A 23409-nucleotide genomic window follows, 5' to 3' on the forward strand; every position below is an offset into this window, starting at 1 on the left:
TTAAAGACCTGCAGGCTGCATCGAAGACTGAAGACCCCCATGCCACAACTAAGGCTTGTGTAGCCAGCAATAAACAAATATTTAAAAAGACAAGCATTTCCAATCTTCATTTAAAAACAAAGTATTAGACTCTGAGTAAGAGAGGAAACAGTTCTACTGTTTCCTTCTTCAACTTACTGTGTACACTCAGGAAAGTCATTTAGACTCTCTGATCTATGACAAAATGTGGTATGTTAACCTAAGTCTCATTAGAAAAGACCCTGATGGGAAGGACTGAGGGCAGAAGGAGAAGGGGACGACAGAGGATGAGATGGTTGGATGGCATCACCAACTCCATGGACATGAGTTTGAGCAAGCTCCGGGAGTTGGTGATGGACAGGGAAGCCTGGTGTGCTGTGGTCCATGGGGCCGTAAAAAGTCGGACACGACTGAGTGAGAGAACTGAACTGAATCTAAGCCTAACTTTCTCAGAGGAACCAATGGAAACCAATTTGGATTATTCAAGATCCATTTTCTGCCATCCAAAAATATGTTATGTTTTAAAACATGGCATATTCATGCTCACTATTACTTGCCCTTTCCATGAATTATTTGTTGTTATTGATTCTCTAAGTCATATTGGACTCTTTGTGACCCCATGGACTGCAACAGGCCAGGCTCCTCTGTCCTTGACTGTCTCCTGGACTTTGCTCAAATTCATGTCCATTGAGCCATAAATTATACAAGTCATATTTTCTTTGATTTTCTTAAACTGCCTTCCACCATGTATCCCCACTGTCACTGTCCTACTTTGCCCCTCATTATCTCCATATTTAGACTATTTTCAGTATTTTCTCATCCTCTGTTGCCATCTTCTCCTGCCCTCAATCTTTCCCAGCATCAGGGTCTTTTCGAATGAGTCAGTTCTTCGCATCAGGTGGCCAAAGTTTAGAGCTTCAGCTAAACATCAGTCCTTCCAATGAATATTCAGGGTTGATTTCCTTTAGGATTAACTGGTTTGATCTCCTTGCAGTTCAAGGGACTCTCAGTCTTCTCCAACACCACAGTTCAAAGCACACACACCACAGTTCTTTGGCGCTTAGCCCTTCTTTATGGTTCAACTCTCACATCTGTACATGACTAGTGGAAAAACTATAGCTTGGACTATGTGGACGTTTGTTGGCAAAGTGATGTCTTTGCTTTTTAATATGCTGTCAGGTTGAACATAGTTTTTCTTCCAAGGGGCAAACATCTTTTAATTTCATGGCTGCAGTCACCATCTGCAGTGATTTTGGAGTCCAAGAAATAAAATCTGTCACTGCTTCTACTTTTTCCTCCCTCTATTTGCCATGAAGTGATGGGACCGCATGCCATGATCTCAGTTTTTGGAACATTGGTAGGCAGGTAGCAAATGCTTTAACCCCCAAACTGAAGCTATATTTTGAAAATCTATGAAATGGTGAACTGCCCATTTGCTAATGCTTCTCTGGTGTCAGGGAAGGATGATCTCCACCATATTTTACATTAGTATGACTCCTCCCATCAAAGTCTATCATCTTACTCTGTCCTGTGATTTGTAATTCATCACATCTGCCTCCTCTAGTATCTTATTGAGTGCTCTGTCTTTCTTGTCTTTGATTTATTCATTATCATGGTCTTTTCATTTGCAAATATGCTCATGCTTCTTTACCTTTATATTCCTCTCCTGCTTACAATAGGAAGAACAAAACCCCAACAAGAACAAATAAATAAACCAACAAACTGCAAGGCTGTCTTTTGGACTATAGGATATCATGTGAAACCGTCATGTGAAACAATCCTTCATGATTTAAGGCCAGCGTACCTTGCCATTTCCCCTTCCACAGCCTGTCTCATTAAGAACCTAATAGCAGAGGAGCCCCAAACACTGCCTTCTCTGAAGACCTTTGAAAGCAGTTGTCTTTGTGCTTACTCATCTCTGCCTGAGATTCCTCTTTTTCATGTGCTGAATGACGTATCATTCACGTGTACAATGATTTACTCATCCTTTTCTTGCTCTGTGTTATAAAATGCATTTATACTTAAATAGGTGTTCACATTTGGGTAGATTCCTAGAATTGGAAATGGTAAATAAAGCAATCTACTATTTTTAAGGCTTGGAGGACACTGTCAACCTGAGTTTTGGAAAAGTTGTATCAGTTTTCATTTTTAAAAGCATTCAATACGAGTGCCAATATCAACATAACTTTATGCTGAATATTACAGATTTTAAATATCCTTGTTGGATTGATAGACAAGAAACTGTATTTAATACTGCATTTTTAGAAAATGAGATAAGCATTTTAAAACTTAAAATAGCTTGTCAGTTCATTGTTACTTCCATTTAAATTTTTTTATTCTTCTGGATTAAATCTTTTCATCCAAGCAGTCACATGATTATAAGGAAAAAAGTTAGAGTCTTATCTCACATCACATGTGCTTATTAATCACTTAGTCATGTCTGACTCTTTGCGATCCCATGGACTATAGCCCACCAGGTTCCTCTGTCCTTGGGGACTCTCCAGGCAAGAATACTGGAGTGGGTTGCAATGCCCTCCTCCAGGGGATCTTCCCAACCCAGGGATCGAATCCAGATTTCCTGCATTGCAGACGGATTCTTTACCAACTGAGCCACCAGTGAAGCCCAACTCACATCACAATCAACAAAAATTCCATATTTAGTTCTAAGTTAATTTTAAAAACCATAACTAATTAGAAATAAATAGAAATTCTGATTTCTACCTAGAATATGAATTTTATGGTTAAATCAATAGAAATAACAATGATAGTTTCTTAAAAACTATAAAATTTCATAGATCAAAAATATGAATAACATACTGAATAATCAATGTTGCTATTTCTAAAATATAATGTGGTTATCTTAATCAATAAGAATTAAGAAAAAATCTTTCTAATGCCTGTACCAGATTCACTACCAGAAATTAGTTGTTTGCAGTTAAAACACTTGAGTTAATGACGAACATCCTCAGTGAGAGTGGAAGGGAAAAAAAATAAGGCCATTTTTGTGAACACACGGAAAAGCAAGCATAATTTTTTCTCCCAGAAAAGATTCTATTTTGCTATAAAAGAGTTAGCATTTATAGAAGGTCAAAGAGAATGATTTAAAGTTTCCCATAAATTATCTACCAGTGGAGAATGAAACACTGATTGAGTTATAAAAATACACTGGGATCAGTCAATGTAAGTCAGTTCTTCCATCTTTTCATTTTGTGAAACATCTCATCCCTTCTCTTAGGAAGCTAGATCATCATAAAGTAAAACATTTTTATCTTATACTTTGGTTTCCTGAAGAAATATATCTCTTCACTACAATTATTTCTAATTGTATACACTCAGGTTTTATAGACACTCTTGAGTAGTGTTCTTGTGTCTTCATATTATCTAATATGTTATTCAGTATCAACTATAGACATGTTTGATAAAGTTGACAAATTTGGGGAAGGTCTGACTTCTTGTTTATGTATGACAGAGAGAATTTGCATTTCCAGCCAATGGCCATGGCTATTAGAAAATGCAGTAACAAATTTAACTTTCAACTATGACATTTAACTCAAGCAAGGTATGCTTTAATATCATTCACCATTAGTTTAGATTTACAGTTTATACATTTCTTTATTATATTTCCCATATGATACTTGGAAAATCACTTTGAAATTATACATCTATTATTATCATCATCACTGGACACTGGAAATAATAATGTTTAGAAATTAAGATATTTGTGCACTATTACATTTTATGGCTTTATTTTTTCCATTTTATTTTTATTAAATTATAGTTGATATATAATATTATATTAGTTTCAGGTGTACAACATAATGAATCTAGTAATTGTCAGAAGCCCAGATTTTCTGATTCCCAACATCTAGTACATTTCATTATACTACTCATATTTCTATATTTTTTTTTAATTGTAAAGGTTTGCTGCTGCTGCTGCTGCTGCTAAGTCGCTTCAGTCGTGTCCGACTCTGTGCGACCCCATAGACGGCAGCCCACCAGGCTTTCCCTGTCCCTAGGATTCTCCAGGCAAGAACACTGGAGTGGGTTGCCATTTCCTTCTCCAATGCATGAAAGTGAAAAGGGAAAGTGAAGTCGCTCAGTCATGTCCGACTCTTCGTAACCCCATGGACTGCAGCCCACCAGGCTCCTCTGTCCATGGGATTTTCCAGGCAAGAGTTACTGGAGTGGGGTGCCATTGCCTTCTGCTGTAAAGGTTTAAATGACCATAAATAACCTTATACATGACTCTTCTTACATATTAATTTTGAAATTCAGTAGTGTATAAATTTAATACAATAAAACATGAATACAAACCAAAAATTTCTCAAATCCTACATTAATTCTTTCATTCAATAAACAGCACATGTCTCAATGTATCAAATTTGGTGCTAGATTCTTGAAGATACAGGCTACATAAAGCAGACATACTGGGTAGTCCCAGCTTCTCTAGAGCATGCTGTTTAGCCATATTGGGAATTCTAGTGCATGGCAAACCTTAATGCACAAAAGAAGCACCAAGGCACCGTGATCACATGCACATTCTGACTTAGCAGGTCTTTTGCAAGTTTTGACATTCTGTATTTCCAACAAGCTTCCAAGTGATGTCAATGCTGCTAGTTCAGAATCTCAATCTAAATGACAAAGATTTATTTATATAAATATGTATACATTTAAAGGGATATTTTAAGTGATCTATCCTTGCTGTTCCTGTGTTTTTAGGGAAAAAACACTAATGAAAAGGAAATTAGAAAGGATTTAATCAAACATGGCAGGAGTTGAGAATAATGATTAACAAAGGAAAAATGAGCAAAGTCGTCTATCCAAGAGGAAGACAGGGACAAGACAGAATGGATAAATGAAAGGTGGAAAGAGAGCAATCAATAAACAAAATTAACTGAAATCTCAAGCAGCCAGAACAACACAAAGTGTTTTGCAGCTCTTGGTTAACCGTGTCTGAATCACTTAAGTCTTACTCATTGCTTCTAGCATCTCTGTTTAAGCACAGCATGGAGACAGAGGAGTGGCAGCTGATGGTCAGAATGTGTCAGCTGTGAACTATAACTGTTATTAACTCCTCCCTCAGTGTCCTCCGGGCTTCCCTCGTGGCTCAGTGGGTAAAGAATCCGCCCACAATGCGGGAGACCTGGGTTCGATCCCTGGGTTGGGAAGATCCCCTGGAAGGCTACCCACTCCAGTATCCTGGCCTGGAGAATTCCATGGACTGTATAGTCCATGGGGTCGCAAAAGTCAGACACGACTGAGAAACTCTCACTTGACTTCACTTCAGTGTCCCCCATATGGCATCAAAGACAGTATACTGCAGGGCTCAGTTTACTTTCGATGAGGCTGGACGCTGTCCTCCTTCTATGAAAAACCAGCACTGGCAGATGCTTGACATTTCCTACCATCCACACAAGCCCAGAAAATGGAAAGAATGCATGGTCGCTTCCACACCACGATGGGGGGGAAGAGAAGAACCAGGGAAGATGGTCTTTCAGCACCTTTCAGCCTTAGTTTTAGGAAATACCTTACTTTTCTGGTTCTCATTAGAAAAACCACTCTTGTTGGTGGGATGGGGAGAGAGATGGGAGGAAGGTTCAGGAGGGAGGGGATATGGGTCTACCTGTGGCTGATTCTTGCTGATGTATGACAGAAAACCACACAATTCTGTAAAGCAATTATCCTTCAGTTAAAAGAATAAAGTGGCAGGAAAAAAAAAAAACAACGAAGAAAACCGCTTTTGTTAATTCTATGAAATTCTTGAGTATAGACAATACAAATATTATAATGTACTTTTTTTGTAAATACACATGAGACTAAAGCATCCAAAAAATGAGAAAGCATCCCAAAACTGCAGGACAATTGAAAAGCACCTTAAATATCATTTTGCAAAATCCAACTTTGACCACTAAAGAGATATATTCTTTAGTCTAAGATGTGAACTGTTGAAATAACTTTATACCTATACCTAACACAAAGCAAAGGAAAAAAAAAAAAAAGACCCAAGAAAGGATTTAAAGATACTTTTAAACAGATTGCATGAAGGGAGCTTTCTAACTCTGTTTTCTTTTACTTATACTGATACATAAATGATGCATAAATGTCTTCCAAACTCTAAATTCTTGAAATTTTACAGCATACCTTTAGATGAGTATACAGGGTAAATTTAACACTGACATTGTCCAGAGACAATTGTACCGCTCTAGGTTCTGTGAGCAGGTAAATTGTAACACTCCAGGAATAGAGAAATAGTTCACACAATAATATCAGTTTCTAAATTAGAAAACGAAAGTATAGAAAGGTATACAACTTCATCCACTATCACAGACAATGAATTCTGCTTGAAATCCTGGACTCTATGTTGGACAATAGTCTTCCTTTGCTTCATTGATTTTCTCTCTCTCTCTCTCTCTTTCCAATATTTAGCATGTCAGGCCATCCAGATATAAAATATAGAATTTAACACCGATGGGACAATGTTTCTAATGCTTACGAGGTGAGAGAAGGTTTATATCTGACACACTGGTGCCAGATTAAATTGAATTTTTGCTTATCTGGAGCTATATGACAAGATCTTTAACAGCACAAGAACTTTATCATCCTTAATGAACTTTCTCAGACAGGATTTCAGGTCCAGAAAAGCGAGATATTTTCAATTTGAGTGAGTGACTGACCACCTGTACTCTGTCCTGGCCTCCTCCTTGCAGCGTGGTACTCACCGATTGAAGAATTACAGATTAGAGGTCTTAAGTGTAGCACATGTGAACATAATGCTAATATTTGAATTATGACTTCAGGCATTTTTATTAAGAAATAAAAATATTTCTTTTATGCCCATTTTTCTGTTTTTTAGGTACATGTGAAACCTAGATTTTACAAATCAGTTCAATATTTAGTAATTAGAGAATCAGAGTAAGGTTTTGATTTTTCTGACCCTCCTTTTTTCCCCTTTAAGCATCCTGATATTGATCGAACTCCCATTTTGTGTAATATCCCTGCAAACCCAGCATTTAATTTAATTGATTAACTTCTAATACAAAGAGCCCCTGAGGGAGTATCTCTTCTAAGAGAAGAAATGCATGATGATGTGTGTGTGTGTGTGTCAATTCTTGTGTATAGCTATCACTACGTGTGCAGACACATAACGTGAGCAGTTTTAAGCAGCTTATTTAAAAATATTGTGGGACATTAAAAATAACATTCTCCCAAAATACCGATACATTTCACAGGACAATTATTCCATGCACCTTGCTCTCCTTTTCAATAGGACAACTGTTTGGAGCAAGAGATTGCTGTTTGCACGTGATAGTACATTCTGTGCATCATTAAACAAAGAAGACAGCCTCGCATTCCTCTAAAGCACCTTCAGAAAAAATACAAAGTTTGAAATCTAATGTTGAATGAATATTTTATCTAAAAAGAATGCTTTGCTTCATGTCAGAGGTCAAATTGAACATAATACCTGGGTGCATCTGATCCTTGAGGGGTCACTGAACCAACAGTGTCCTCGGCAAGAGATCAGACATAAGTTCTCTCTCCCATAACAAACTTATTATCTAACAAGAAGAAAAGCGAAACAAACAACCTGGGAGCAATAGGTGATACAGGCAAACAACCAGTTAAAACTAGGTACCTAAGCAAATGCACGTGCACACCATACAGCTCTGAGAAGACGGGAAGTTTGAAAGATTTTTAAAAATCGTTACTACAATTTGTGACTTTAACCACTTTGACCTGGATGGGAAATTATTACTGTTTCAAGGAATGGAGTTTTAAAGCAAAAATTCTTTCTGCTGGTGTAGAGTAGAACTGGAGAAGGCAATGGCACCCCGCTCCAGTACTCTTGCCTGGAAAATCCCATGGACCGAGGAGCCTGGTAGGCTGCAGTCCATGGGGTCGCTAGGAGTCGGACATGACTGAGCGAAGTCACTTTCACTTTTCACTTTCATGCACTGGAGAAGGAAATGCAACCCACTCCAGTGTTCTTGCATGGAGAATCCCAGGGACGGGGGAGCTTGGTGGGCTGCCGGCTCTGGGGTCGCACAGAGTCGGACATGACTGAAGTGACTTAGCAGCAGCAGCAGAGTAGAACAGACACTAACAAAAGGCCACATACACCCGGGGAAGAACAGATGCACACGGATGATGTGCCACACGCCAGGGGAAGATTCGAGTTCTAGGAAGGGTGGAGGTCTGGCATAATGATGTGTCACTGAAGTCTCTTGTGTCCAAGAGACTCAAAGGAATGGGTTTCCAGACTAGATATTATGACCAAAAAAACAGGTTTCGCTGCAGGGATTACCTGTTTCTACCGTTAAATGTATTCTTGCTGAAATTTTTCTTGGAAAATCAGAAACCCATCCGTAGGCTACACTTTCCTAGTACATATTTTAACGTAGAACATTCCAGCTTCTAGTTTCAGAAACTAGTAAAAATAGGAGCAAAAGAAAAAAAAAGTAATTATGGCAATAATCTTATGCCTTCATTGAAATGCTTATCCTCAGTGTTTTATACTTCTTGGTAAGACCATAACACACTTAGGACACTAAGGATTGACCACTATGGTGTTCTTGTTAATAAGCTTTTAAAATAATCATAGCTGAGGAAAGTATAAAGAACTTCTGAAGTTCAGTTCCTAAAAAGACTTTACATTTGTAAATGCTCAAACATCAGCATGTGTTAAGTCGCTCAGTCACGTCCAACTCTTTGCGACCCCATGGACTGTAGCCCACCAGGCTTCTCTGTCCATGGGACTCTCCAGGCAAGAAGAATGGAGTGGGTTGCCATTTTTACCCCTGGGGGATCTTTCCGACCCAGGGATTGAGCCCACGTCTCATGTCTCCTGCATTGGCAGGCGGGTTCTTTACCATCAGTGCCCCCTGGGGAGCCCTGAAACATTAGTGAGTGACCTGCAACAAACACGTAAGTTCAAGAGATCTAATTCAACCTAGTGACTATAGTCACAATACTGCATTACCCACTTCAAAGTTGCAAAAATACAAGATCGTAATTATTCTCACCACAAAAAAGAAGAGATAATTATGTGCTCTGGTTGAGGTGTTAGCTGACATTACAATCTTAATTTCAGAGTTAGAGGTGAGGTTGAACCCAGTGCATTATGTAGATCTCAATGCTGAGGTCTGAAGAGATGTAGGAATAAGGAGTCAGTCCTTATTAATAGGGATACAGGATACATTTGAATCCTGTATCCCTCCAGTATTAATCATCTTTACAAATTATCTACTTTCTGAAATTTCTACTATACTCTAAAATCTTTTCTTCCTCATCTTATCTGAGCTCTGATTTTAATCTCTTCAGAAATTCTAGAAGCCTTACTTTTTCTTTCCAACCATACTTCATACAGACGTCAATGTCTTAAGCTCATTGTTTCCATTTCCACCATCATTACTTCATCAAACAATCTGTTTCCTCCTTGGACACAATTTTGTTTGTATACCTACATTTTCACAGGGTTTTTCTCTCAGTTCAATCGATTTAAAACCTCAGGGTTTTAAAGGGTCAACTGATGTCAAATCAATCACTAACCCTGCATGTGACTGAGCAAAGTAAGATAGTTATACAAAATGTTCATAGCAATATTCATTGTTATGCATTATATTCCCTGAGTGTTCTCTTATGATTTTTCATGGCTATTATTGCTTTATAAAAAAAAAAAAACAACTGTGGCCTATTTATGATTAATATTTATTATATTTAATACCATAGTTCAAAAAAATTTTTTTTCAAGATACTACCACAAGCAGGATTCCCACATAGCTTCAAGACTTCAAGCTATTTGTCAACATGGCAAATCAGCATATTTTCCTATTTATCTTTATATTGTAGTATTTCATATTTCAATATACATGTTTCATTTATTTAGCAAGTATTTCTGAAGAAATAAAAAACCAACAAATCTATTTAAAAATAATAACTGAGAATTAAAAAATGATAATATCTATGTCATCATTACAATCCTAAGTCTATGGTTGTCTTTCTTTCAGTTAATCAAAAGCTAACCAAACACATGATTCATCAAATATCTGTTGAACATCAATGAAAAACAAACAGCTATGTTTAATTCCATGAGAAAACTGAAAAATCAAAATATACTAACATTCACAAATACCACATATAAAGAGTGATGAAATCAATTTGGCCCAAGGTATCAAATATAAATTTGCTACAGTATATTCCTAGAATATGCTAAATAATCATTATTAAAACAGTAAAATTAAGTTACATCTGTTATATCATTGCAGAGTAATGTTCATAATTTTGTGAATAAGTAAAATAATTTATTGAATATAAATGGCTTATAAATGCAATTAAGTGAATTAATTCATTCACTAATAGAAAAGAATAATTATAAATATATTATAAATTATACACAGAAGAACTATTCAGTAATAGAAATAAACAATTAAATAAATTAAATTATAATAAGTAATTACATCTATTAGCAAATAGTTTTTCTATGTATTATATGTAATAAAATTATCATTTGGCAAAAAAAAATAAAAAAACAAGCTGGTGTGAATTATTGCTACAAGATCAACTTTTCTTTCAAGGATATAATAATTTTAATTTGACATTTCAAGGTGAGTAAATTTGGATACTACACACATAAAGATATTGTCGATAAACGCTAGATTTAGCTTTCAGTAATTCTTTATTAATATTAGATTTACATATTTCTGCCAGCATTCTAGTCCTAAGTAAAAGGTCTTTGAAGAAGTTACACATTTTAGCAACAGAAGAAAACTCACCTTATTACAAAATTGTGACTGTCGATCTCTTTTCCACACTCACTATCTAGGAGAATGCCAGAGTTCCCAACAACGGCACAGGTCTTAAATCTACGGTTTTTCATTGGTGAAACTTCAGGTAGGAGGCTGTGCAGATCCTGAGAAATGTTTAGTGTCCGACGTCTATCCAGCACATAGTGTATGACGTCACCAGGCTTAAAACTGCTCTTGACCACGGAGACATCTCGCTCGGCATCTAGGAAACGAAGAATGTTCTTCCTGCATTTGAGATACAAGCAAAGTTCCCCATTAATGACAACGCATCCAAGGACTGGTGACACGTTATTGACTGGGGGATTTTTGTAGAAATTAATGCCGGTGGCAAGCAATTTGTTATGTAAGTGAAACTGAAACATCTCTGGTCAATAATGTTCAGGTAACAAAAAATTAATTAACGCGTCTCTGGTCAATAATGAGGTAATATCATTTATAAAGAAACGCATTTGGTAATTAAACCCACCAATTAAGTTGATACTATAGGAAATAAAATATATTTTTAAAAAGTCATTTTCACATAGTTTTTCAATGATTCTGTAAATAGATATACACTATACACACCTATATGTGGAGTGAAAAAGGCCCCCTATCTATGAAACAGAAAATTAGTTTATTAAATGAAATATTATTGCCATGACTTGACTTACCTGAGCCTGATAGTATTCTGCAAACCTTTATTAATTATCCATAATCATCTATTTTGTTCAATATTGTCTAGTTACGGTGTGTAGAAGAAACTTGAAATTGTTTGGAATTATACTTTAGTTAATTCTATTAAAGGACTGATTGTTCCAATAAAATTATTGACATTTACCAAACCATGTGTATATTGTAATTAAAGTAATGTTAAAACTATAGCAATATGTATGTACTTATGAAAGTTTTCCTCCAAGCTCAAGAATCCTGGAAATTGGATGGCTATATTAGAAGAAAACATGGACAGATAGAATACTGGACCTTGTATGGCAAAGACAACTCACTGTTTCTGTGTTCTTTCTTCCCTTCTCTCTTTTTCTAATCAAATCTTCTAAGTTTTACTTGGGGACATGGATGCTCAGCTAGAACATGTCCAAGTTTCCAAACCCAAGTATAGCTGGATTTGGTCATCTGAGTTAGTTTTCTTAAACAGGATATGAGTGGATCAAGTATATTCCTATAGGAGAAAGAAAGAAACTTCCAACTTGTTTGACTGGCCCACTGAATTTTTTTAAAGTTTTAATCGGAGGATTCTTGCTTTACAATGTTGCGGTAGCTTCTGCTATGCAACAATGTGAATCAGCTCTAAGTACACACGTATCTCCTCCCTCTTGAACCTCCCTTACACCCGCCCACCCGTTCCACACCGCTAGGTCATCACAGCACCAAGCCGAGCTCCCTGTGACCCACTGTATTTTAAAGTCTCCTTTCTGAGGAAGCTTAGCCTATCCCCTAATTACTAAAGAAATTGGTTAACAGATGTGTGAAGCTACATAAAAATATATGCATTTATGCTAAGTTAGATGATGGAAAATGAGAAAATAGATACAGCTGCCTGGAAAGCTGGTGACTCCTGGCATGATACAGGATAGCACCTGCTAAAACTGTGGTCTGTAATAACCTGAGAGTCATATTCTACATATAATAGCTTGTTGCTCTTGGATAGCTATGTTGGTTACCCCTTTCAGCAAGGCACCAAAAGAGGTTAAGCCAGACATGAAACAGCCAAGTTGCAAGCTGAGATAGAAGGAAGTAACTCTAGCAATGGCTTACAATTTAAACTGTGTTGAAAGTTCAGTATTTGGGACCTCCCAAATGTCTCCAGTAACTCATGGACAGAGGAGCCTGGCAGGCCCCAGTTCATGAGGTCACAAAGAGTCAGACACGACTGAGTGACTTTCACTATATATTAACAAAGAAATATCTATTAACCTAGCTTACAAAAGTCTAAGACTGCTTGATTCTCAAGTTACCAAACAGAGACCCACTAGAAGCAATCTGAGAAAGCAGTCTTCTGAGTTGGACGTTGGATATTATTTACTGAAGTGCTTTAACTCCAAGAATTTTCAGAAAGCACAAAACAAAGTCATTATTATAATATTCATGATATTATAGATACATTTTCCTCTAATGATATTACTGTTTAAGCTTCATCACTATTTGTAAATTTTATTAATGAGCAAAAAATATGATCTCTTCCTAACACTCCAACAAGAGGGAAATTCCCCGATGAGGCAGAAGCATGACTAGCAATGAGGGATGTAAAAACAACTCGTATCTTTGCTTAACACCATTCTAAAGACAGAAAGTAAAGAGGAACTAAAGAGCCTCTTGATGAAGGTGAAAGAGGAGAGTGAAAAGGCTGGCTTAAAAGTGAACATTCAAAACACTAAGATCATAGCATCTAGTCTCTTCACTTCTTGGCAAATAGAAAGGGGAAAAGTGGAAACAGTGACAGATTTTATTTTCTTGGGCTCCAAAATCACTGAGGATGGTGACTGCAGCCATGACATTAAAAGACACTTGCTCCTTGGAAGGAAAGCTATGACAAATCTAGAGAGTGGAAACTACGCCTTTTCCAGTAATCATGTACAGATGTTAGAGTTGGACCAAAAAGAAGGCTGAGTGCTGAAGAATTTGACACTTTCGAACTGCAGTGCTAAAGAAGACTCCTGAGAGTCCCGAGTCAGCAAGGAGATCAAAGCTGTCAATCCTAAAAGAAACCAACCCTGAATATACATTGGAAGGACTGTTCGTGAAGCTGAAGCTCCAACACTCTGGCCACCTGATGCGAAGAGCTGGCTCATTTGAAAATACCCTCAAGCTCAGAAAGATTGAAGGCAGAAGGAGAAGAGGGCAGCAGAGGATGGTTAGATGGTATCCCTGACTCAATGGTTATGAATTTGAGCAAACTCTGAGAGTTAGTGGAGGACAGAGGAGACTAGTATGCTACAGTTGCATGGGGTCACAAAGAATCGGACATAACAGCTACTGAACAACAAGAATCTTTCCTTTACTTTTTATTTATTTCTTAATTGGAATATAATTGCTTTGCAAATTTTTTAGTGTCTGCTCTACAAGACGAATCAGTTACATGTATACATATATTCCTTCCCTCTTGAGCCATCCTCCAACCTCCCCCATCCCACCTGCCTAGATCATCACAGAGCGACAAGCTGACCTCCTTGTACAACAGAGCAGCTTCCCACCAGCTATCTCTTTTACACATGGTAGTCAAGGTGTAACTGACATTACAAATGTCAGTGCTACCCTCTCAATTCGTCCCACTCTCTCCTTCCCCCACCGTCTCTACAAGAATGTCCTCCACGTCTGCCTCTTGATTCCTGCCCTGCAAATAGGTGCATCAGTACCGTTCTTCTAGAGTCCATACGCATGTGTTAATATGTGGTACTTGTTTTTTCTCTTTCTGGCTTACTTCAATCTGTATCATCCATATCACTACAAATGGCCCTCATGCTGGTCAGAATGGTAATCATCAAAAAACCATCAAAAACAATAAATGCTGGAGAGGGTGTGGAGAAAAGGAAACCCCCTTGCACTATTGGTGAGAATGTAAATTGATGCAACCACTCTGGAGGTTCCTTAAAAAACTAAAATAAAATTATAATATGACTCAGCAGTCCCACTACTGGGCATACACCCTAAGAAAACCATAATCCTTTGGTTTTACTTTGGTTTGCCTTAAACACACCCACTTTAATGTGTGATCTAATTAGGAAACCAGATCACTGAATATTTTATTTGTCCAGATTTGATGCACAAGGAATATGCCCATTAGCTCTGGAAAAAAAAGGACATTTTTTAAATTTTTATCAAATATTTGGATTATCAGGTTCATAAGGGGTAAAATTTATACAGGAAAATGTATATAAATGTCCTACAAATGAACATTTAAAATTAACAAACCTTATAAGGCATCATAATAGTCATCTTAACAAAGTACAGACTACATCAGAAGAGAATCACTGTTGAAATCAGCAACTATGGAGCATATGAATTGCAGAAGATTCAGAAGCCTTTCATTATGTTAAGCACATGTGATTCTTCATAAAAGTTAACTAGCACCAAGAGCAGCAATCAACTTTTGTACATATTAACTCCCACTTACTTCTTTGGTGAAAAAATTAAGTAATGCCTGATACCTGTATTTTAACAATTGTTTTTTCATTTCCTGTGACAATGACAAGCTTGACTTTAAAGACTGCACGGATGTGGTCGAATTGACAAACTAGAAGATGTTTATCATTTTCCTTTGAACAAAATTTAAAGGAGTTACTGTAGGTATTTGAAGATGTAACTCAGGAGTTGTGGTATGTTTGCAAGCCTAAGGTGAACAGATTACAGGTCCGGCTTTGAAAAAGGACTCTTTAGCTTGGAAAACCAAAAGGGAAAATCCCCTTACTCATAACGTTAACACTTAAATGCTTGTCAACTGATGGCAAGAGGGACTTTCCAATCTCAGTAGCTTTGCTGTGTCATAAAAAGTTAGCAGTAAAAATATTTTCCAACACAGGTTTCTAAATCTCTGAGTTTAGGTAAGAGAACACTTCAATTCATTCATTCTTAGGGAAAATTGATATTTAAAAAGTGGACTCTAAGAGTTCAGGAAAAAATAATGCTTAATGTGATAAATAAGTATTAAGTACAGATGATATTATTGTATGTATTATTCCAATGCTGTCTTACAGGCTCAACAGTTTTTTTTTTTTTTTTTTTTTAATGGAAGCAGTAAAAATAAAGTACTTTACAAAACAGAATACAAAACAGCAATTCACACAGACTAATTGAAATATAAAAATGTAAGCTTCTTAGATAAAACTCAGAACAATTGTTGCCATAGAATTTGCTTTCTTAAGCTGAACAGGGGAGGTGGACCTTGAATGCCTCCAGCTTATTCTTTTTCCTACATTCAACCAAACTTTTCATTTCTTTGGGCTTAAACCTATGCTTTGAATATTATCTGAACTAAAATTCTTAGTCTAGGGTACAATAAAGACTGAAAATAATTACAATGAGTGAAAATATTGATGAAAATGCTTGATATTTGTTTGGAAACAGTAAAGAAAATTTAGTTGTTTTTTTTTTTTCCTCCCCAGTAGGCTGTATTTTTTAGATTATAGATTTAATGTAATATAAAAATTATATGGATTTGCTAAGTCTAATTGTTGTTCAGACTATAAATCTATTGAAGAAAAAAACAAAAAAAGAAAGTGAGTGGGTGCTTAGTCGTGTCCAAGTCTTTGTGACCCCAAGGACTGTAGCCCATGAACCTCCTCTGTCCGTGGGATTTTCCAGGTAAGAATACTGGAGCTGGTTGCCATTTCCTCTTCCAGGGGATCTTCCCAACCCAGGGATGGCACCCAGGTCTCCTGCATTTCAGGGAGACTGTTTACTGCTGAGCCACTGGGGAAGCCCCAGAAAGAAGAAAACTAGTGCTTAAATATAATTAACTGAACGTCATTGGAAGCCTGAAAAGCTTGTGTACTTACGTTGAACTGAAACATGTTAAGTATTACCAAGGGGAACATACATGCTTTGCTCACAAGATAAAACTGACATGAATGAAAACAGCTCATTTAAAAAAAAAAAAAAAAAAGATACTTTGGAAAGAGATAGAAAACTCCAATTTCTGGACTTGGAAGCATGAATCAACAGAAGCTGATATTGAATATGCAGGCTGTACCAGTGTAAGCTTTCCTAATATGTGGTCAAGTTATTACCAGCTTTTTAAAGCAAAGAATTGTGTTTTCTGTGTGTGGCTTCAAAGAGCAACACAATGGCAGGATTTCATCTGAGCCACCAGGGAAGCCCTGAAGGATTCCTTACAGGTCTCTAACTGTTATTTTGTAAGCATAATGTGACTTCTGAAACCCTATTCGAAAAGCAAACACCTAAATTCAGCAACTGTCTTAACGGTAAAGATAAACTGACAGAATCAGAAAATATTTTTCACTTTTGGTAAGACTAAAAAGTTAGTCATAAAGATAATGTTTTGTTAGGCAACTTTGGCTTAAACCGAAAGACTGGTTTAGACTGTGAAACTGACAGGAATAGATGCTATACAGAAACTTTTCAACTGAATTTTCAATGACAACTTCCCTTTCAACGTCACCCACCACTTGAAATAGCAGCTGCAGAGTCCTGGGGAATTAATTTACTAAACATTGTTTTCACTTGTGAAATGTTAAATATAGCTAACCTATCACCAGGTGCCACTCTTTCTTCTCTGTAGGTTTCCTGTCAACAGCAAGCACACGTGCTGTGGCAGCTAAAATTTAATCTAAATGACATTGTTGACTTCATCAGTAAGTATTGTGAGGCGAATCTTACAGCTGGAAGGCATCATACGTTGAGAAACGAATTAGGTAGTGATACACATGTATTAGGAATCAGTTTTTGCAAACTTTTGACTCTAGACAAAAATTACTGAATCAACTCAATTGTTTTCACTGAAAAAAAAAAAAAGTTTAAGAAATGCCAAGTGTTTCATTAAACCTAGAAAAAGCAGACAATTTTTTGTCTCAAAAGATTAATTCTGCAAGGTAACGTGCCTTAAAGTTCTGAAAAAAAAAAAAAAAAAACAGAAACATAACCTATAGCTTATTAGAGCTTCTGAGCTTAGGGTTCTAGCTGTTATAGGAAAGATATTCTAGTTAGTGTTAAAATAAAGAAATTCTGAACACAACCAAATGAAAAGGCAAAACTGTCTCAAAAAAGCTTGAGGAAAAGCCTGTTTTAGTTTAATTTACACGTCAGGCAGCCATTTGATATGTGGTTCAGCATTTGGCAATACTGGATGAATACTGTTATATTTTATTATGTTAGAGCAAAAAACTCCACCTTGTGAACTTTACATAAAGATGTGTTTTAATAGTATGCACTTTTAGTATTAAACGTGAGCCTTCCAAAATATTTATCTCATAATAAGAGGCTCTGGTTGCACAGTCAGAGAGGCCTGGCTTTGAAGAGTGACCGGGGAACTAACACGCTGTGAGAGCCACGATGGTCACTTACTGAACGAGTGGAACTGTATGTGGACCTTCTTCTAAAGTAAATCAGCGCATGCAACAGCAAATTATTGTTGACAGCCGGAGCACATACAAATTTGCTGTTATGGTTAGTCAACCTACCAACTTTATCCAGTAAAGAACTTTGTTATATAATGACACTAAGAGTTGAAGATCTATTTGCTGACTAATCATGATGTGCTTATTCTGGTTCTGATGAGCAACCCACTCCAGTGTTCTTGCCTGGAGAATCCCAGGGATGGGGGAGCCTGGTGGGCTGCCGTCTACGGGGTCGCACAGAGTCAGACATGACTGAAGCGACTTAGCAGCAGCAGCAGCAGCAGCAGCAGCAGCTGAGCTCATACATTTCTGTACATTTATATCTGGTATTGTAATTCTTTATCTATTCAACACATGAAAAATGAGGGAACAAAAAGAAACAACCCAAAGATGAAAAAAAAAGTCAAGTCACAAATGTTGGACATGACTAGTACAATTTCTCAGTACATAGTTCACGGATATACTGACATCTGATGCATCTTAAACGTGTCATTTCTTAGCTTACAGTATAAAGAACAAGCTACTAACAATAAAATCAAGCCTTTAACCAAGCTAATTAGTTTAATTGTGAAGTTAGCTGTGGGATGCATAAACCTCCCTAAATCTCGATGAGTTTTCAAAGTACAATGAACTAATATATGAAATCATCTCTCTCAGATAACTCCTCAGAGGTACAGTTGTTTGATGAATATATATGAATCCTTTCTTGATGTGCATATGCAAGCAGCAGAATGTATATAGGGATGGAAGAATTAGTAATAAGAAAGAAAAGCATGTCTACAAAAGTACAGGAAAACAATTTATCTTCAGTGACTGTTTCACATTTTAATGCAAACAGATAAATAATTTATTAGGAATGTCACAAGAGCATTATAAGTTTAATGAGATTTCAAAAATGAGAAAGATTTGTAAGCACTGTTCAATCATGTAAGATCAAAATTGACTAGTTTTAATGTCTTAATCAAAAACTTCAAAGTCGAATTTTGAAAACACTTGTAAAATAGGCCCACACCCACTCACTGACACAAATTTAATATGGTTCTTCGTAAATGCTATAGGTGTGGGGAAAAACAAAGGAAAATAACCAAAATACTTTAAGATTAGTTTTAGGTTGGAGTTAAAAAGAAAGTTAAGCCACTAACTAATTTTTTATATTCTACACTTTTTAATATTAGGTGTCAAATTGATACTTACTAGTCACTACTGTGATCGGCAATTATATAATTTTTATAAACTGTATATTAAGCAGTAATGGTTTTATAAATTATTATTTCCTTGAAGTGACAACTTTGTATGTCTTATTCAATATTTGCTCACTGTTTAATTGTTTACTTCTTTACCTACTAAGGAGAACCATATGAAAAGAGTGTTTACATTTCATTCACATTATGAGCTATTATAATTGAAGATAAATCACCCTTAAAGATATGAATGCAACTCTCATTAATTTGTAAAGTTGTAATAATAAATTGCTTGGGTCAACTATGTTAAATGCTTTTAGCTTGAATATTTTAAAAACAGCAATAGATGGAGCCTCATGCCCCTATGTAGTATTCATTTTTTCACAGATACTAAGAAGGCATGGCCAGATTTATTGATTAAACTATTGTTAATTATGTATTTTTATTTATTAGACTTTACCTGATTTATTATTCAGCATGGCTATATATGTTCATTACATTAATTATTAGATATAATAATTATATTAAGTATTTCAATTTCTGATTTTACTTTCTTTCAGTACTTTACTTGATCTATAGAACCTTACCTAACTGACACCTTTCTCGTCAAATCATCCACACTTAAAAGTTTTCTTTCTAGCCATTCTTGTAGATCATATATTTTCTTTTTAATAACCCATCTCTCTCTCTCTCTGATCTACTTCTAAGAAATATTAAATCCTTACTCTATTCTAAACTCAAACACACTGGACTCATGGCCCCTTCTAGTTCCACATGCTGTGGCTTTTCCTTCATAATTATCTCATCTCTTACAGGGTTTCTAAATGCCAATGTGGGCATAGGAGTATGAGATAGTAAGGATGACACTAGGTAGGTATCATGAGAAATCGGAGCCAAGGTGTAAAACTGTCCAACTGGAGATATCATGATTAGTGTTGGTTTCAGCCAAGGAAGTCTTAGGAGGAGTACAGGCCCAGAGTCACACATTTTTCAATCTCTCAAGAGAATATGAAAATCTGTACTTTTATAAGGAATTTGCTAATTTATTAGAACTGTTTGAAGTTTCTTTTTATCCACTGGAAATAAATATTGATTGCTGCACACATTCTACCCAGAAGACATCGATTTATAAACTGTCAGAGTTGTACTACATCAGTCAGATGCTACTCATCTCCTTGTTCTTGTACTCTGCCTTCAAATATACAAAGTTCACCCTCAGCTAAAAACAACCAAACAGACACCACTTGACATTGCATGGCTTGATTCCTGTTTCCACTCCAGTCAGACTGAAAGTTTTAAAACAAAGAGGTCTACCAATTCCTGCTTTTCCATGGCACCCATCTCTTTTTTAATTTCCAGCCACTCTTTCAATTATATTTTAACATGTAGTGAGTGCCTTTGATGGGATGCATTCTATGAATTGCTATGCATACACTGCAGATGAGGGTAGTGGACCCTTCCTTCAAGTGGCTTATTCTACATTACATATAGATGTGAGGCAAGAAGTGAGGAGGTAGAAGCCCAAAGAGATCAGCCAGCTTACTCTCTTAACCACTAAACCACTCTTACAAAGTCTATATGTTAATATTCAGTCATTGAGTAATTAGCATTTTACCAATGCTAGAAAAATGCAATGTTTTATTATGTAAAGGATGGTTGTTCTCTTGAACTTTTAAAGAGTTCTGATTTACTGAAATGCTCTTATTTAAACATACCAACCAACACAGCAAAGTAACTATAGTGAAAATGATCTTCTTTCCTCTATAATTAGGAAGGCCCTAACTTTCTTCTTAGTTACAGAGTTATAACTGAAGAAAACAAGATATAATGAATATAGATAGGCGCTGTATTTGATTTCAAGAGCTTATCTAAGTGAAAATAACAGAATCTTACAAAGAATAAACCTCTATTCTAGAAACCTTATTTGCTAATTTTTACCTGTTTAGGATATAATTATTGAATAAGTACTCATAGAATAAGTAAAATTTATTTATAACTGTTGGCAAAAATAGCAGTTGAATAGGCTCTACTTGTATCCAGTATGAGAAAACACAAGATTATTAAAGACTTTAGAGAAGTTAAAGATAATTCTCAAAATATATGTCCATCCAGACAAAAGTATGTTAAATATTAGGGTTCTGCTGAATGTTTTATTTCATTAGCATAAAGACAGTATGTTAAAAACTCATATATTCATCCTTATACTTCTGACTGTATAGTGATTTCAGTCTTATGACTTCACATCTTTCAGTGAGCAACATTAAACACTGGTCCACTCTTACTGAAGTATTCACACTTAAACTATAAATCAAGCATTCAATGTACATTTGCCAAATCCAGTGTATTCTCGAACATGATGTGAAATTCATTATGCCTTATTAAAGAAACTCACCTTATTTCTAGGACCAAAGAGGAATTGATTTTCCAACCTTCTACAGAATGCTGGAAGATTGAAGAACCAGCCTTCCGAATGATTTTATCTGAACTATTGACAAGGGATCGACTCAAACACAGCTCACCATCTCTGGAACAGAACACAATAAAAGCTTTGTAAAAATAAGAAACACTTTGTATAATATCATAATACCCGATTTAGATTACTGGTTGACAGCTTACAGATACAACATTTTCTATATGTTAGAAGAAGAAGTATAAGCATGATGAAAGGTATTATTACAAAGATTAGGTGAATATGTCTTTATCAGGCAATCATTTACACTTATTATTTCACTTTTTATTATTTTTTTAAATTTTATTTTATTTTTAAACTTTACAAATTGTATTAGTTTTGCCATCCACGCACATATGGACACCTTATCTTTGACAAAGGAGGCAAGAATATACAATGGATTAAAGACAATCTCTTTAACAAGTGGTGCTGGGAAATCTGGTCAACCACTTGTAAAAGAATGAAACTAGAACACTTTCTAACACCATACACAAAAATAAACTCAAAATGGATTAAAGATCTAAACGTAAGACCAGAAACTATAAAACTCCTAGAGGAGAACATAGGCAAAATACTCTTTTTAAATAAAACTGGTTTCGTGTAAAGAAAAGACTTGTTTCGTGTAAAGAAAAGACCTTTGTGGTACTTAAAGGAAAAAATTCTCATCAAAGTTCTGCTCCCCTTTAATCCCTCCCTCCCTGCTGTGTGTAACAATAGAGACAGGATGTTTGGCCAGTTCTCCTCCATCTGCGTAACTATGACTCCTAAGATAGTAATTTTATTTTCACAGGAGACATGAGACATAACGGAAAGAGCTTTTGTTTTGGAGTAAGACGCTGGCTATCAAGTGATCTAGGCATGTTTGTGACTCTCTTGCTCCCTAGCGCCTAAATCCTTTCTTTCCAAGCCACCGTGGCTTTCAGTTCAGTTCAGTTGTTCAGTCGCTCAGTGGTGTCCGACTCTTTGCGACCCCATGAATCGCAGCACGCCAGGCCTCCCTGTCCATCACCAACTCCCGGAGTTCACTCAAACTCATGTCCATCCAGTCGGTGATGCCATCCAGCCATCTCATCCTCTGTGATGAGGTGGCTTGAGCCTTACCTTGAAAATTGCAAAAATATTAACTAATATGCTTTGACTTTGTGAGTATTAAATGGGACTCTGCACGTGAAAGTAATTTATAAAACAACTGAAGTGCTAATTCTGAAATTACATTGGTCTCAAAAAAAATCTCAACAATGAGGTGCTTTTCTGATAGTTGTTTGGGGTGGGGAGATAAGAGATTGCAATTGGGGGAATACTCATTCAGTAGCCATTATTACTGGTATTTTCAGTTATACCAAAAAATCAACTGTGCTACCCCCACCAATCAGCAGCATAGGGCAAGTATATCATGAGGCATACTAACAGCAGGGGTACTGACTGTAAGTGACAGATACCTATGACGGCATTTAGGCCCTTAGGGCCTTTATAGTTGAAACTGTTCAATGTTCAGTAGACTATTTCTTGGCATTTTATTGATGTAAATCCAGACTCAGAGAATTTTAAAAAAGCCTCCTGTCTATGGCCTAGCCCTTTCAAATCTGTATTTCTTTACATGTCACTTCTTAATTTTTTTTTTTTTTAGAATCTCAAGAACATAGTTAAAAAGCAGCATGGCTATTTGCTCAGTCACAAAGTCTAAATCTGTGTTTATTATGTAGGCAATCCTCCCCTACTATCAATGGAAACACTGCCTGTGCAACAGCTGCTAGATGAATTCTGTAATTGGAGGCTTATAGTTTGGTATTTTGGTTTGCATTCTTTTTGAAACATGTAGTTCCAATTTGAAGCAACTCAAAGCATCAAATGCAACTACTCCCTGTAAAATTTAGAAGTCTATAAAAATTAAT

At 36.2% G+C, this 23409-nt stretch overlaps 1 protein-coding gene across 1 annotated transcript in view; it reads right to left on the bottom strand.

Moving 5' to 3' along the window:
- ST8SIA4 (ST8 alpha-N-acetyl-neuraminide alpha-2,8-sialyltransferase 4) overlaps positions 1-23409 on the bottom strand; it is a 103115-nt gene that overhangs the window by 74085 nt on the left and 5621 nt on the right. The window contains exons 2-3 of the mRNA XM_061424470.1: positions 21461-21592; positions 10788-11045 (exon numbers count right to left, since the gene is read on the bottom strand). Coding sequence (XP_061280454.1) covers positions 10788-11045; positions 21461-21592 — 390 coding nt within the window. The remainder of the gene's footprint in view (positions 1-10787; positions 11046-21460; positions 21593-23409) is intronic.

This window comes from Bos javanicus, chromosome 7 (assembly GCF_032452875.1).
Source record: "Bos javanicus breed banteng chromosome 7, ARS-OSU_banteng_1.0, whole genome shotgun sequence".
NCBI classification, from domain to species: domain Eukaryota; kingdom Metazoa; phylum Chordata; class Mammalia; order Artiodactyla; family Bovidae; genus Bos; species Bos javanicus.